The sequence below is a fragment of the Odocoileus virginianus genome, chromosome 30, assembly GCF_023699985.2.
Source record: "Odocoileus virginianus isolate 20LAN1187 ecotype Illinois chromosome 30, Ovbor_1.2, whole genome shotgun sequence".
In the NCBI taxonomy this organism is placed as follows: Eukaryota; Metazoa; Chordata; class Mammalia; order Artiodactyla; family Cervidae; genus Odocoileus; species Odocoileus virginianus.
Window position 1 is genome coordinate 33,113,945 of NC_069703.1, and position 17,073 is coordinate 33,131,017.

The 17,073-nt window shown below is 40.8% G+C and overlaps 1 protein-coding gene across 3 annotated transcripts in view; it reads right to left on the minus strand.

Moving 5' to 3' along the window:
- Window positions 1-17,073, minus strand: part of USP48 (ubiquitin specific peptidase 48) — a 73,021-nt gene that overhangs the window by 3,687 nt on the left and 52,261 nt on the right. For 2 of the 3 annotated variants that reach the window (XM_020874510.2, XM_020874509.2), the window contains exons 16-24: window positions 14,171-14,295; window positions 13,881-14,003; window positions 13,525-13,586; window positions 13,143-13,253; window positions 12,392-12,522; window positions 11,925-12,031; window positions 8,079-8,183; window positions 4,887-5,042; window positions 1,296-1,421 (exon numbers count right to left, since the gene is read on the minus strand). In XM_020874510.2, coding sequence (XP_020730169.1) covers window positions 1,296-1,421; window positions 4,887-5,042; window positions 8,079-8,183; window positions 11,925-12,031; window positions 12,392-12,522; window positions 13,143-13,253; window positions 13,525-13,586; window positions 13,881-14,003; window positions 14,171-14,295 — 1,046 coding nt within the window. The remainder of the gene's footprint in view (window positions 1-1,295; window positions 1,422-4,886; window positions 5,043-8,078; window positions 8,184-11,924; window positions 12,032-12,391; window positions 12,523-13,142; window positions 13,254-13,524; window positions 13,587-13,880; window positions 14,004-14,170; window positions 14,296-17,073) is intronic. The other variant, XM_020874511.2, reaches the window with a different exon arrangement.

The window sequence follows — 17,073 nt, forward strand, 5'->3', positions numbered from 1 at the left end:
TGTCCAGGGGAAAACAGGGCTCAAGCCAGAGCTGGCGACGTCCAGGATGAACAAATGATGCCCTGTCAATGGTGGATTGAGACTCACCACCCCCATAACTGCACAGACTGCACACTGGATGTGGCATTGCTTTCTTGCCCCTCAAACACCTTTAGATGCAGAAAGGTTCAAATATCCTCATTTAATGGATATGATTTCAGGTGCCAATGATGACAGTGTAAGTTGGGAGAAGTAAAATCAGTATGGTCCTCGAAAAATGCCGATTAGGTTAAAAATACATTTTCATCCTTCCCCACCATCAAGAATAAAATAGCCATGTCCTTTTAAAGGCAGAAGCGAGTGCTGAGTCCGAGCTTATGGCAGGATTAGCTTCAAGGGCAAAGAGGACAACGACCAACACAGACTCCGGTTGCCCACCTGAAGTGCAAACCCATTAGTGACACGGGCTGCTTCTAGGATTCTAGACCGGGCTCTTCTGATTCAGCAAACCAAACAGGTTCTCAGAGTTAATTCCACAGAATCTACAGTTCCAAGAAAAGCAAGCAGAGGGAGGTGGCTGGGAGCAGGATGAGGGGCGTGTGTGTGTGTGTGAAGGGCCAGATATGGACCCGCATCACCACTTCCAGGGCCTAACTTTATCTGGCCAGAATTGAAGCTCTGCCTATGAACAACATACTCCCCAGTTCAAAAAACCTGCAGAATATTCTAACACATCATGCAGGGGGGATGCTTCTAGCCACCCAGAAACAATAGTAACAACCAGGCCCTGCCTGAGGGAGAGTAGGACTGGGCTAACCAGGCTGGTTCAATGAATCTTCATCCGTGACAAAGTCTCAGAAGCCCCAGGTTTCTAAAAACACACCTACCTCTTTTAAACCTTTTCTCCCCAAGGTCAATTTTCATGCCCTGGATAAGAATCTCACTAAACCAACCAAAAGTATTTTGATTACTGTGGCCAAGCCTTGAGTCTTATGTTTCTTTCCGAGCTTAACTGGCTGGTTAATTTCTGGGGGGGGGGGGACGTTTTAATAGGTAGAAGTACAGTTAAGTAATTCACCGATCTGGAATTTAGGGAGGAGGTTAAATCTAGATTATTTTAAACAAGAATTATGAAAAGCCCGCAAGACCCAGTGACTGTCATGACTAAGTCTCTTGAGGCTCATCCAGAGAGGCAGCAGACTCACACAGTAGCTTCTTACCACACCCTGCCGAGGACCTGGGAACTTTAATCACCACCGCACCCGGTTTACACAGGAGAATCCCCTGAATCCCTCAGGCACAGAGCCGTTCCTTACCTTTAACAAAATCACAGATTCAGGAATGACGCCTAGGGTTCCGAGGGTGGCACAGTCATCGCTTAAAATCTTTCCATCAATTGACAGGTTCTGGTCAAAAGGAGCAACTGAAAACGCATGCATGATCTGTGCCAATATAAAAGAAACAAAGGTTTGTATAAAACTAAATACTGGACTTAATACCCTGTGTGAATAAATAATTCTAAGGAAGAAATAAAAGACTTCAGAATACAAAAGATACTACAGTTCACAATCAACACACTTGCTTCATTCCTATTGAAATTATAATCCCAATATATCTGGGAACATCCTTAGGAGGCCTGTTAGAGAATCAGGAGGCAGTAGTACCCCCAGGTCCTTTTGTTCTGCATCTTACAACCCCTCAGTGGGTGGGGGTGCGGAGAAATCAAAGAAGTGGAAGGTGGGGCTGGGCTGACAGTCACTCTGGTTACAAGGCGTGGGCACGGCTGTTATGGTCGCTCCCACTGTGTCCAGGTCCCACATCCTTTTAATAATCAAATCAATTTTAAATTCTTTCATAAGACCATCTCTAAATTAACCAGCAGGCTGTCTGGACTTTTCTCTTTGATTCCCTTCTATGAGCAGCATGGAATACAAACTTTAGCCGTTAGGACTGCCACATATTCTTAGCCTGAGTCTTGCCTCTAGGAGTCAAATACGAATTTCTTAAGGGTAGGGACCATGTACTCCACCCCAGTTCTAGCCAAGTGTTAAATACATTCAGAAAGACTATTGTGCCTAATAAACATTATTTTCAAATGCAGAAAAATGAAAAAAAAAATTTTTAATCACATCCAGGTAGTAAATACCAGTGAGAAGCAAGGAGGAGTTGGGCCCAGGAAGGCACACATAGATACCTTCAGCGATATGTTCTAATTCTTCACTTGGGTGTGTTCCAGGGTATTCATTTTATTATGCTCAACACCTGAGTTACATAGTCACTGAAAGGGCTCCACTACACCTATCTTTTGTTATACCAATATCCACGATGCTATAGGGAAATCATTCTACCCTTTTATGCACTGATTCTGCTCTTTGAAAAACACAACAAGCAGCCCTGACCCACGTCTGCATAGAATTGGGCCCAAGAGCTACATAAGCTGGGAAGACCCTGACCAGAAAAGTGATTTTAGCAACAGCACACAAGTAAATAAGAAGAGGGACAACAACACTCGCCTCCTCCCTGTGAGGCCGGATTCATAACTGAGCTTCTCCACCGGACCTCAGGCCCCGAGTGGGGAGCGGAGGCTGATTAAACAGGGGTCATCACCCATCCTTCTGCGGAACAACTGAGCCTGTTTCTGGTGAGAAAGGACAGTTCTACTGGCCAGCCCAGCACATGGGCCTCAGGCAGAGGCAGCAGCTCCGAGTTCATAAACATGACCCAGGAAGAAGAAAGCACGCGGTGGAGAAGGTGTTCTGCTATCAACTTTAACGCAGGCGATGTCTGTGCGCCATCGCAGAGAACGGACAAACAGCAAATACCTCTAGACACGAGTGCCATCACGGAGGGGTGGAGGCTCATGAGTTGTATTTTGAGCCCACAGACAAGGACATTTCAATTCATTCAGTACCTAATGAAGATTTATTACACCGTGCGTTGAATACTGTGCTAGGTATTGGAACTGTAACGGTGAGGAGTATTCCACCCCAGAGAGGTCCAGAGGCGGAAAGCCACGCAGTGGGGACGTGGCAGAAAGCACACCCAGGGGCCCGCGGAGCTCGCAAGGGAGAAGCGCGCGGTGTGGCTGGAGGCCAGACAGCTGCTGCGGAAGAGCTGCGTGAAAGACGAGCAGTGCTTTCTAGTGGGGGAAAGTGCGACTTCAGAGTGAGAGGACAGGCCAAGGGCCTGGAAGTCTATGGCCTGCAGTATGGTAATTCATAAACCGTTAAGTGCAAGGAGAACGCTTCAGGAGAATTAGCATTCTACAGGTCTGTGTGAAGCCTAACAGGAACAAGGAAGGCTCTGTTCCTGCGGCTTCATGCTGCCTGCTGTGATGTGTGTGTGTGCAGGGGTATTTATTGGCTGAAATGAGGAAATGCAATAAGCAAGTTAGGAAAATTTCCTCCTTCCTAAGGCGGGCAATACCACCCGCTCAAAATCCATCTTTAGGAAAATGGAATAAAGCAATTAACTACTGAACATGTTTTGAGAAAAGGGATGAATCTGTACTTCATTTACATTATGGCCTCATAGGTGGATGAATTAAGCAACTATAAATGGGTATGGTGGCTATCCTATTAATCTGGAAATGTGGTCTACCCTAGGGAAGAGGTGCCGTGAACAAAACATGCACTATGTGCTTGAAAACGCAGCCAGCAGCAGCAGCTGAGGCTCACACGCATGCCCACCACAGCTGGAACGGTGCTCAGGCGGCCGGGCAAAGAGGTCTTGTCTACGGGGAGGCTGTGAAAGCGCCGCCATGGAGCGCTGGGGGATGGCGTTGCACTGCCCTTTGACTGTCTGGATCACAGTGGCCCTCCGTGTGAGGAAGGGAGAGGAGAGGAAGGACGCGGCACAGGAGCCACCTGAGACGCGCACCTCACGGGGTTTCCTGTGCAGAGCTGCTGCCTTCTAAGAACTCGTCTGTGCGGTAACATGCCCCAAGACGGAGGCTCTTTCTGCTGACTTTTGATTTACTCTTTTAAAAGGGCAAGTCCACAATAAAGGCAGCACAGGCTCTGACAATATCTTGATCCACAGGGGCTGTTTCTGTAATTTAAAGGTTTTGAATGTTTCGAGGTTTACCACTGGCAAGCAGAAAGCTGGTGACAGAAACAAGCTTTCTCAGATGTAAAAGCTACAATAACAGAATAAAGATACTACGCCAACACATTTATTTTCAGAGCCATGGGTTCAACCAAGGGAAATAATGTTCCCAGGACAATCTGGAACACAGAACACCCTCAAAGGAAGCCTATACTTTTGCCTCAATTACAATGATAAATATCAGCACAAGGAAAAATGCATAACCAGTAAACTATGCCACATGAAAGTAGCAAAGAGGGAAACTGGGTCAACTTTTGGGATCTGTATCAGGGACTAAAACAGATAAGGGGCCAGATTTTTTTTTTTTTTTCACGGACATCTTGAATGCATCAGCCTCTCTTTCCTGGGTTTTGGGATGTACCACTGGCATCCTCGTTTACAGTACTTTCGTGGTGCTACCAGGAAACAATGCCATGAGGCATTTTCATCACTCATCCACTGCCTAGATGTGCAAAAGCAATGGGGGTAAAGAGGGGTGGAGTGGGACGAGACTGGGAACGATCTAAAATGAACCATTAACTGGATGCCGATATTTCTCTTCATTATTAGAAAGCTACTCAGAACTATTCAAGGCTTCACAATGCCCAAAACACTTTCCCTCTTCACAGATTCTTGGCTAATTTTGAAAACTTTGAAGCTCTTTCTAAAGGAAGAGTTATTTGAATTTGGGGACCTGACAAGTATTATTCTAAACTCAAAAATGCCCCCTCCCAACAGCTCAATACTTAGGTGCAAAGCAGAAACTCGTGAAGGTCCTGTAAGTGCAGGGCATGATTAAAAAGATGTTGCACTTTCCTCACCTGAATCTTCAACTCTTTCAGTGTTTGATTAGCAGAAACAAGGAGCGCTTTCTCCCCACGAACTTTCCTGTGCCTCATGCTCCGCCGGATGACTTGCTTCTGATAGGCTGTATAATTCTGGTGGGAGATCTTTTGCCGTTTTGTTCCTCCATTGCTCTAGAGATCCAGAAAAACGCAACGAAATTATCCACACCATGACCCTGTCCAAACTTCACAACACAAGCAAAAGCACTTTATCAGCTTGTTAACCATTTGAATTTCGGTTTCATCTGTGAGTAGGAACTCACTGAAGGTTCTTAGAAGGCTCAGACCAAAATTGAAAAAATTAAACTGCTTGAACTGCACACAAGCTCCAGGATTTAAAAATGTATGTATTATAAAAAGGACATTTAAAGTGGGGGTGGGGGGTGGGTGGGGGGAGCCAGCCAGAAAAAGAAAACAAACAGAAGGGAAAGTTTGACCTTAAGTTAGAAAAACACAGTTATGGTACACTGAATCCTAATCTGTGTATTAAACATTTTCTTCTTTTAGTGAATGACACAGATGCTAACTATAAACTGCTGAGAACTTTAAAAATCTTAGGTTTGCCTTTAAAAAATATAGGTTTGCCTTTGAAATTGCAAAAATGTTTGACTTGAAACTAATCAAATATTTAGATCCAGCTTGTAAATCACAGAAAATACAGGGGAGAGAAATAAGTTAAAATGAGTAACAAGAGGCAATCAGCTGAATCTAGAATGTGAAACAATCTACTCAGTACAAGAAAAGGAACTGGTCTCTAGTCAATGTCAAAATGGAAAAGAAAAGGGGGCAGAGGCAAGGTAACTGTTCTGGAAAAAAGTCGAAGTGATACAAAACAATGTGTATCTTGGTTGCATGCTGGTTTGAGGAGGAAAAATTGTTTAAGGCACATTTGGGATAGCTGAAGAAATCTGATCACAGGTAAATAGGATATTGCCTTTTTTGGTAAGAACTGGTTTAAGAACTTAAGAGGTGAAATGCCATGATGGGCACAATTTAAAGATGGTTCAGCAAGAAGTACCGGCATATGTAATATATACTGTACTAGTTTTAAGAAAAAAATACTAGATGAAAACCAAATATTTCTCTAAAATACTCTAATAAATGCCTCATCAATAGGTTAACAACCAGACAAGATTCTTCTGCTAACCAAGCCACGGAATGAATGAAACAAGATTTTTAAAATACTCTTTTGCCCTGGTTTAATTAAATCTGGATGAAGTAAAACCCCAGGCTCTGGCTCTGGTCTCCAGTTCTCAGTGAGTGTCAGCTGTGCGTGATCAGAGCGGTTTCGGGGCCACTATGCACACAGACGCCACATATTCATTATCAGTGGAGCGCCAGAGATTCACAAAGCAGAGAGGATCAGGAAGCAAACAGAACAGCATCTGTTGAGGGTGGCAGTCCACTGGCCAGGAGCTGCACAAGGCTAGATTCAGCTCTCGCTGTGAATCTAAAGGGGCACACAGGTGATTCAAACATAAGAAACACTGAATGTGGGAGTTGACACGTTTTTCTCAATCTCAACAATTCAAAAAACGAAAAAATGTGGGAGCTGGTAACATTTTGCTCAATCTCAACTATCAAAAAAAAAAACAAAACTCAAGTATTTTTCAATTGTGAAATAGGACCTAAATTTCAGCTAGGAATATAAGGGAAAATATCTACAACAACCTAAAATTTTACTTTAGAAATATAAAACACAGCCAAATAACAGAGCCCTGAGCATTAAGCAAGATATATTTTAAAATGAGTCTAAAAGCCTTTCCCAGAATTATATTTTTTAAAAAAATCCATAGAATTTAAATCCAACTTATCTGACAAAAACCAGTCCACTGGTTTTAGAAGGTTTTCAATTACCTAAGTAATATCCAATACTGGGTGCATTATTAACCTAAATGGTAGATAAGGTCAAAGTCAAAGGAACTGGGTTGATCTAGCTTAGAGAAAAGAGGAAAGGGGATTTGTTCATGTCCATTAAGGACAAACACAAATGCACCATTTTATAAACAGGATTTAAAACAGCAATTACGGAAGCTTTGTATCGAGGTACTGCAATGTGTTACAAAGAAAAGGTCTGAGGAGTCTGAAATTCTGAAAACACTTGACATTCTTCTGGGACCACCTACTCTTTTCAAAAAGGAAGGTTATACTTTATTTTGCAAGATGAAATTTTTAAAGCATTAACCAAGAGTATTACAATATCCAAAGAATGAGAGGAAAGGCGGAAGAAAATTCAAAGTATAAAGATAACTATGGCATAAAAAACAATGTTCTCCAACAAACATTCTCTATCATATTTATAAAGGGGAGATCTGTTACCATCTGCATTTGAGGTACAGAATAGCAATTTAAAAACTGCTATAGTTATGACAACAATGGATAAAACTAGCCATTCAAAAAAGTTAGTTTCCCAAAAATCTAATCACTTGAAAATGTTTTTAAAAGTTTTCTAAGCAACCCTTGGGCTGATAAGGAAAGCCTGAAATGACAGAAATAAGAACAATATATTATATATATATATAGTATATTGTATTTATTTTATATATATATATATATAAAACTTTACAAATTGATTTACAAAGTTCAGTGGAAGAACAGATTCTAAACTGATTATTAAACCATACTCCCAAACAAGAGGGATAGAAATACCATAATAAAATCCGCAAAATATGTAATTTTAATAGAAGAATTTAAGGTCATCACAATGAAAAATCAAAGACTAATGTTGCTTCTAGTCACCTGACTAACAACTTTATAGAGACCTGAAAAGTCTCTTCTATAAACTCCAGTATTATAAATGCTATTATGTGTTTTGTTTGTAATGAGAGAAGTTGAGTTTAGTAATTTTTTCATACATAAATATTCCATGATTAAGCAGCAAACCAGGATAATAGTTAGTTTAAGTCTTTTTTCCAGGTAAAAATTTAATCATTGCAGTGTATTTTAGCACCGATTCTTTAATAGCAATTAATTCTGGAGTATCATAGTCCATGACTTTTCATGAGAAATCAGGACAGCTATAGCATGCTACCCAACAAAGAAAAGAGGGGAAAAAGGGTCCTGAGGACCAACATCGCATACAGGCTACAGAGAGATGTCCAAGAGCTTGGAGTGACTGCTTTCGGAGCAGTGGAAGGTGTAACAATGAAGAGCAGCTTCAACACATACTTGATTAAAGTCTGGATCTTTTTCTCCATCCAGTTTAGCTTCTTCCTTATCCTCCTCTGTTTCAGAACTACTCACATTTAGCTCTGGAGCTGAATCCTTCATCACCTGAATGCGCCAGAAAAGAGAGAAGTAGGTCAGACCCTAGGGGGGTGAGCTATGGAGATGGTGGAGCTTTGACGGCACAACTTTATCAATGGCGGGGTAATGGATCAGACAGAGGATCAAGACATGCGGGCGCTCTTGTTTTCTGTGCTCTTTGAACATGTTAGTTTTATCCTAACACAGGATAAAGAGAACGGATGAAATACCGCTACCAAACCTAAAAAATAACAAGAAATCTTTTCCTAAACTGGATATTTTACACTAGATAGCAATATATACATGTACTAAGAGGTACAAAAGATACAAGAAAATACTAGGGGAAAAACAGACATTTTTACTCATCCATTTTCCCAGCAAATAAGGTCATGAGGCCTCCTGAATTCAACTTCTGAGGCAGAGCCCTAGATCATCAGAGAATGATCTGTAAGGTACCCTTCTAAAATTAATGCTCAAGTTTGGCAAAAATCATCAAATAAAATGCATCTATTTTGTCTTTAATCCCAGAAACCCTGGAATTAAATTAATGAGGTGTCCAGAGAACTGGGTCAGGATCAACCTAACAGCCATACTTAATATAGTGAAAATGCTCCAAAAACAGTCCACAGTAACACCCTGCTTCCAAAATATACCCAAATCTATGTTTCACCTACCCTTCAGGTCAACCAACGCAAGAGGCTCTACAGAGGTCTTTCTTATTTCTGTTCTGTCCATACCAACTCCAAATACAATGGCCAGGGTGACATTTTGAAAGCATAAAAGAGATCACACCATGACCGCCCTTGAAACTTCAATGGCTTACATCTAGACTTTGAACAAAGATCCCAAATCCCTGGTATGACATATAAAATCCAATTAAAATTTGATTCCTCCTCACACATCACCCTCCTTCCTTGGGAGAAACTTCTCTCTACATCAGTGCCGCCCACTATGGGAGTGAGAGGTGACAGAGGTCTGTTGAAGTTAAAATCACATAAAAACCCGGCTCCTCAAGTCACCTCAGTGGCGTTTCAGATGTTCCACAGTCAAGGGTGGCTGGTGGCTGCACTGCAGATAAGAACACCTCCGTCACCGCAGAAGCTTCCACTAGGCAGTGCTGCTCTAGACAGGATGACTGACTCTACTGCTCGAGGACGCCAGGCTCATGCTCCCGCCTGGGCCTACATGTCACAGGCAGGGTCTCTGACAGCTAATGCTCAGGTAAAACAACTCCTCCAAGGCGTCTTTCCCACCCCCTCCCGATTTAACAGGGCACCTCCACCTCTGTCAGTCAAAGAATCTACTCTGCTAGATTTCCGTCAAAATGCTTGTTCTTGTATAAAATCATCTTATGCATCTATGGCTTATTCTTGATCTACCTCACTAGGTACAGTCTCGATGGTAGATACAGTGGTTTTCTGCACCATCTGTATCCCAAGACAGTTCTTAGCACACAGCTGGCATTCAATCAATATTGTGTATCGAAATCAACAACTGACTAGACCCACATAAGGCTTCCCTTGTGTCTCGGCTGGTAAAGAATCTGCCCACAATGCAGGAGACCTGGGTTCGATCCCTGGGTCAGGAAAATCCCCTAGAGAATGGAACGGCTACCCACTCCATTATTCTGGCCTGGAGAATTCCACAGACTGTGCTCATGGGGTCACAAAGAGTTGGACACGACTGAGTGACTTTCACATCACTTCACTTCAGACCCACATAAGAAAAGTCTTAAGTGAACAATGCACACAAACAAATAGAAAACAATAGAATGGGAAATACTAGAGATACCAAGGGAAGATTTGAAGCAAAGATGGGCACAGTAAGGGACACAAAAGGCCAAGCACTTAACAGAAGCAGAAGAGATTAAGAGGAGATGGCAAGAATACACAGAAGAACTTTACAAAAATTCTTAATGTCCTGGATAACCATGATGGTGTGGTCACTCACCTAGAGCCAGATACCCTGGAGTGTGAAGTCAAGTGGACCTTAGGAAGCATTACTATGAACAAAGCTAGAGAAGGTGATGGAACTCCAGCCGAGCTATTTCAAATCCTAAAAGATGCTGCTGTTAAAGTGCTGCACTCGATGTGCCAGTAAACTTCTCTGGTGGCTCAGACGGTAAAGCATCGGCCTACATACAATGAGGGAGACCCGGGTTCGATCCCTGGGTCGGGAAGATCTCCTGGAGAAGGAAATGGCGACCCACTCCAGTATTCTTGCCTGGAAAATCCCATGGATGGAGGAACCTAGTAGGCTACTGTCCACAGGACTGCAAAGAGTTGGACATGACTGAGTGACTTCACTTCATTTCACTTCAGCAGTGGCCACAGGACTGGAAAAGGTCAGTTTTCATTTCATTCCCAAAGAAAAGCAATGACAAAGAATGTCCAAACTACTGTACACTGCACTCATTTCACACATTAGCAAGGTAATGTTCAAAATCCTTCAAGCCAGGCTTCAAAGTACATGAACCAACAAGTTCCAGATGTACAAGCTGAATTCAGAAAAGGCAGAGGAACCAGAGATCAAATCACCAACATCCGCTGGATCAAATAAGCAAGACTTCCAGGAAAACAGCCACTTTGCTTTACTGACTGCACCTTTGACCTTGTGGATTAGAACAAACTGTGGACAGTTCTTCAGGAGATGGGAATACCAGATCACCTTACCTACTTCTTGCAGGACAAGAAGCAACAGTTAGAACAGGACATGGAACAACAGAATGGTTCAGAATTGGGAAAGGAGTATGTCAAAGCTGTATACTGTCACCCTCCTTATTTAACTTATATGCAGAGTACATCATGGAAATGCTGGGCTGGATGAATCACAAGCTGGAATCAAGACTGCCAGGAGAAACCACCACAACCTCAGATATGCAGATGATACCACTCTAAAGGCAGAAAGCAAAGAGGAACTAAAGAACCTCTTAATGAGAATGAAAGTGGAGAGTGAAAAAGCTGGCTTAAAACTCAACATTCAGAAAACTAAGATGATGGCATCTGGTCCCATCACTTCATGGTAAATACATGGGGAAAATGTGGAAACAGTGACAGATTTTATTTTCTTGGACTCCAGAATCACTGCAGATGGCGACTGCAGCCATGAAATTAAAAGACACTTGGTCCTTGGAAGGAAAGCTATGGCAAACCAAGACACTGTATTAAAAAGCAGAGATGTCACTTTGCCAACAAAGATCCATATAGTCAAAGCTATGGTTTTTCCAGTAGTAACGTATGGATTTGAGAGTTGGACCATAAAGAAGAATTGATGTTTTTGAATTTTGCATTGTGGTGCTAGAGAAGACTCTTGAGAGAGATCAAACCAGTCAACCCTAAAGGAAATCAATCCTGAATATTCACTGGAAGGACTGATGCTAAAGCTCCAATACTTTGCCCACCTGATGCTAAGAGCCGACTCACTGGAAGAGACCCTGATGCTGGGAAAGACTGAAGATGGGAGAAGGGGATGACACAGGATGAGATGGGTGGATGGCATCACTGACTCAGTGGATATAGGTCTGAGCAAACTCTGGGAGACAGTGAAGGGCAGGGAAGCCTGGCGTGCTGTAGTCCATGGGGCCATAAAGAGTTGAACGTGACTTAGTGACCAAACAGACCCACATAAATTGGTGTAACTATTCCTTTTCCATTCCAGTCCAATGGCTCCACCCTTCAAAGGCAACTCCAGGCAGTACTCAGTGAAAATCAAACAAGTCAAAAAGCAAGCTTGATCGTTACTAGTCACGGCCACAAGAGGGACCGGTACCTTCTTATTATCCACAACTTTATGGATGTAGATGGTGGCTTGAGTGTATTCACGCAGGTCCCTCTGCTGTTGACACAATAAGCCTTCTCGACATTCTGGACAGAGTTCTAAGAAGAAAAAAGGTGTGTTTTTTTTTTAAAAAGGTAAAATAGAAAATAGCAGTGGCTGAGGAATTACTACCAAAGAATGAAAGATCTAAAGGAACATTTCAAAGTTGCCAGAGAGTATTTATCAAACTACTACTCCTATTTTTTAACGGCTGTAGTTTATTATATGCAAATAAGTAAATTCATTTACTGTCAACAAACATACAAATACGGTCATTATATGATACTTTCCAGCTAAGGAATATAGAATGGACCACCACGAGATCTTTAAGTAGAGAATACAATACTGACATACTCTTTCCCTCCCTGTTAAAATTGTGACTTTTAACTACATAAACCAAGAGCGATATGAATACTTACTAGGCTCAGAAATATACTGTGTTTCTGAAGGGTTTGCATCTCCTCCTTCAGTTCTCGTGATTTTAATTATATGATCCACGACAAAGAGCTTTTGTATCATTTGCCACTCACTGGGCCATATGAGAGCTATACTGTGCAAAAAAACACAACATGCTTTAAGACACAAGGACATAATCCATCTGTAAACCAAAACTATCAAAACCACTATTTAATACAAAGAAATTAAGAAGGAAAAGATAAACCAACAGGAATGGTAGTTTTTCAAATAAAAGTACGCTATAACTTTCTTTTGTATGAAAAAAAAGCAGTGAAACTAAATGTACTGGAGTCACATGAATCACCATGGCTAAACCTCAAAAACCAAAGCTGAGCAAAGATGTTAGCTACAGAGGGTAATGACATAACCTAGAGACACCGTCCTGGGTACTAGCAATTTCTAAGGAGAAAGCATGGCTCCTCCAGGAAGGAGAGGGGAGAAATAAGAGCAAGTAGCCTGAGGCAGTCTCCTGACTTTCATGGAGAAGCAGTCTTTTTTTCCAGTATATGTGTTGCCAAAGCGAGCACAAAAAGCAGTCTTTTTTTGAAAAGAAAGAAAAAAAAAAAAAAGACAAGTCACCCTCTAGTTATACCAGAGGAAATAATCCCACAGTTCAAGATCAGTTCTTAATACAGACTATGTCAGACGAGACATTTCCTAAACACATTCTATTAATCATCAGAAACAAACATCGCATGAAGAGAAGAAACTCACAGTTTAGAATCTTCTTTGGTCATGGAAGCAAATGTAAACATGAGGCCCCCGTGGGGACACAGGAGAGCGCTGTTTCCAACCGATGACACAGGACTGCACCTGGTGGGTTTCCTACTCAAAGGAAAAAAGGACGATCAATATACTTCAGTATGGCATGACTGAAGAGAAGGTTTTTTATGATTATTTTAAAATTAGAGACATTTTTCAAGGATATTAATAATTAAATGTACTTCTCAGGGTTATTCATTTAAATTCTCAGAAAAAAAGGTTTCAGTATAGGCTATTATAGTAAAAAGTAAGGTACCATGATCACGATTCATGAATTAAAAATACTGTACAATCAACAATAAAAAAAGGGAAATGGGTAACCTTTGGTATCTACCTGACAAATTTTCGCCACTCTTCTACAAAGAACTGTGACACAATGTAGAGGACATCTGTTTCCTGGAACAGAAAAATCAGACAAAAGTCTATTAATTCACTGCATTCGTAAGCTAAATCCTATAGAGAAAATGTCTCTATATACTGTGGGTTTTCCCTTTCAAGTTTCATAAATAAAATGGAAATAGAGCCCTCTAACAAGCAACCCAAGGAAGAGTTGAATCCTCCAGATTAGAAAAGTACACAAATGTAAGAAAAAGACGATCTCATTATTCTGAAAGCACTGTTCACTCAGGAACTTGGCAAGGGCCTTACAAAGGTGAGATGCATTCTACCCCTTTGTGGGAATCGTTATACCTCTGGCCAGTTACTGAGACACGGTCTGTTTTTGTCCTGGAACAAATTTGGAAGAGAAGTTTTCTGCTCGTTTGCAATCATCTTATGTAAGGCTTCATTTTCTTCCCCTTCTCTTTCTAAAATCTGAAAGAGAATCAAGCAGGAAGCAATCAACCATCCCTAGCTGACAGCACAGGACCTGCCGCCTCCCTACACCTCCACTCAAAGTGCAATGTCAGTTCTCCTGGAAAACCAATCCAGGGAGGAGACACGTGACTTCCACAGCTGTCAGGACTGCGGGCGGCATGCACCTTGCACTGCGAACAGCACTCTTTGTAACTTGGAAATTCGGGAGCCTTTGGAAAGTACTGCTGCAGTTTGCTCCAAGCCTCTTTAGAAACAAGCCTTCTTTCATTTTCTGATATGCATAACTCGCCTAGGTCAAAAAGAGAAAAAAAGGGGTGGGGGGGGAGTTTGAAAAAAAGTTAATATATACCTCCAAAAACCTACTTAATACAAATTTGTAGGGTTTCTTATCCTTCTGTTCCAAAGTGCTGTGATTTTTCTCTAATTTCAAAATCTCTAAATTTTTCATTTCATCTAATTCTAAAGGAGCTAGCCATTCCTTTGTCCTTAATCTAGTTCTTTCTCCCTGCCAGTGAAGGAAGCAATAAAAGGGCTTCCAGAGGTCTTGAGGTGCCACTGTGGAGGTTGTCCAATAGCATTTCATGTCCGCCTGCATTCAAACAGCACAATTTCCATTTTCTCCCATTTGTCTTATTACTTTACTAAATTCACCCTGAACCAAAATGCCATTTTCAATGTTGGGCGACCCTCACAGTTAAATAGTACAGCAATCTACTATTAAGTCGGAAGACCATCTCCAGTCAATACCCAATTGGTTTGCTATTACTACTGCAAACACCTGAACCCTGTGGATCTTTAGGAACCCGAGAAGAGAAGAAATAAGCAGAGTACTAGTCACCACCACCCTTCCTGTCCTCAGATCCCAGGAATGTCCACATGTCAGTGACCCTGAACCCCATCAGTCCCTCCTCAATTAGCTGTTCACACAGACACTGCCAGCGTTCCAGCGCCCTTCTCCCCACTCTACGCCTCAAGCTGTTTGTGAGTCTAGTTCTGCTGCTTCAGCTGTTCCCAACAGACGGCCAAGTGCATACATGGACCTATATGGTTCATTACCCAGAAGAACACCGTTAAGTTTCCAAAGGAAACTGTTTCTACTGCCATTGGCAAGACACCTACATGCTTAATAAGAGTTAGAAAGCCAGAGGCTTTCTAAAGGTACTATCTTACTTCTTTGCTTTATGTATTTTACATAATAAATAAATCAAGAATCAGAGAAATTAATACACCAAGGGTCACAAAAATTGGTGAATAACGAAGCTGGCATATAAAACCAGATCTGTCTCATCTAAACTCCATAGTTTCTAATGCCTCAAAATGCATCTTCTTAACTTCCATCCATCACTTCCTCTTAGTGAGCTTTGACTAATCTTAAGAAAAGATTACATTGCTTTAATATATTTACTACTAGAGAAAATAGGTCACAATGTAAAAATTAACTTTATTTCTGAAGAGGAGGTTAACAAATTTCCTCTGAGGTTATGAAAACTTACTTTAAAATGCTTACCCTCAGACACAATTATGGAATTTATTATTATTTTCTTTTACAGAATTTATTATTATTATTTTAAGCACTAACTGGATAATCAGACTTCAATTCAGTACACCTTTAAGGGGAAATATAATGCAGCTATAAAAAAGATTAAAGCAGACTTCTATAACTGATTTAAAAATAATTCCAAGGCAATTACACTTTTTAAAGTGGCTTCTTTTTAACTAAAAGGACCCTTCGTCTGCATATATGTGGTATAAACAAATCTGGTCCAGAAAGGGAGAGAGAATGAAGGAAACAATAATACAAACACGTATTTTAAATAGGATTCCATGAAGGAAAAAATAATACAAACACATATTTTAAATAGGATTCCAAAGGCTCTGGAGTCTACACTGCCTCTCTTTTGGGTAAGGGTACTTTTACTTTATGACTGGCTATAATGTTGGATGTGCATTTCTGAGGTAATTAAAAAAAAAAAGAAACCTCAAGTTTATTTATAAAGTCAGCAAAGTATTCTAATATACTACAGTCAGAAATTGGTTAATAAAGTGCTTTGCTCTACTCCTAGCTATGCTTCTAAATTTAAGTTCACATCAACATATCATGATTTAATATATCTGGATATTGTTTAACCTAACAATGAGCTTTTACTCAAGACATACGAATTTTTAGAAATCAGACTTGTATCCTGCAATATGTAACATTCTCGTAAATCTTAAAGAGAAAGCCAATAAATTAAATTCATTTTGTAAGCAACATCTCTGAATACACGGATCAAACGAGTCATGAGAGATTTAATTCACCAAACATATCAGGATAATGTAATCCCCAAAGACTCTTCTGGTAAAAATAGAAATCTTGTTAACAATGAGTTTAGATTCTGGATAAATCTCCTCCCTGACAAAATCTAGTTCAAATCCTAATATTTTGGGTCATAGAACATCCAAAGAATTTGTAAAAAAAAAAAGAGAGAGATAAATTAAAAAACTGCTCCGCTCCTTAGTAAACAAGTATAGTAAACAACATAAGTTAACAAGGAAGGTGAACTGTTAAACAAATGTAGAATGAAATGGATAAGACAGCCTGATGGATTTGGAATATCCACAGTAAATGCTAAACTCTGTGACAGCAGGAAACCACCTAACGGAATGTAATCCATGATTAGTTCACATAAAATCCGTGATAAATATACACAAGCTTTAGAATATGAAAATTCAAACAAGGATTTCTAGATAAAAATGTTTTAAAATGGCATTAAAACCACAGTAATGGGATCTTTACTGAAAGACACAAAATCTTCATGAAGGATAAAAAAGAGCAGAGGCAACAGCAGCAGATACTATAGGAGGTTAAAGGTGGATGGACGAGATGCAAGAAAAATGAACTCTGAAGCGACAAAAGTCAAGAAGCAAACAGATCTACTACACTACAGAACTGCCCCCACAAACCCAGGAAATGGGGGTACCCAGAAGGGAACGGATTACAGTCTGTTTAAGAGATGGCTAAAATTCTGACTCCCTCTTCTATACATTCTACAGATACCTGCCCCCCTCTATACACAAAAGAAGACAC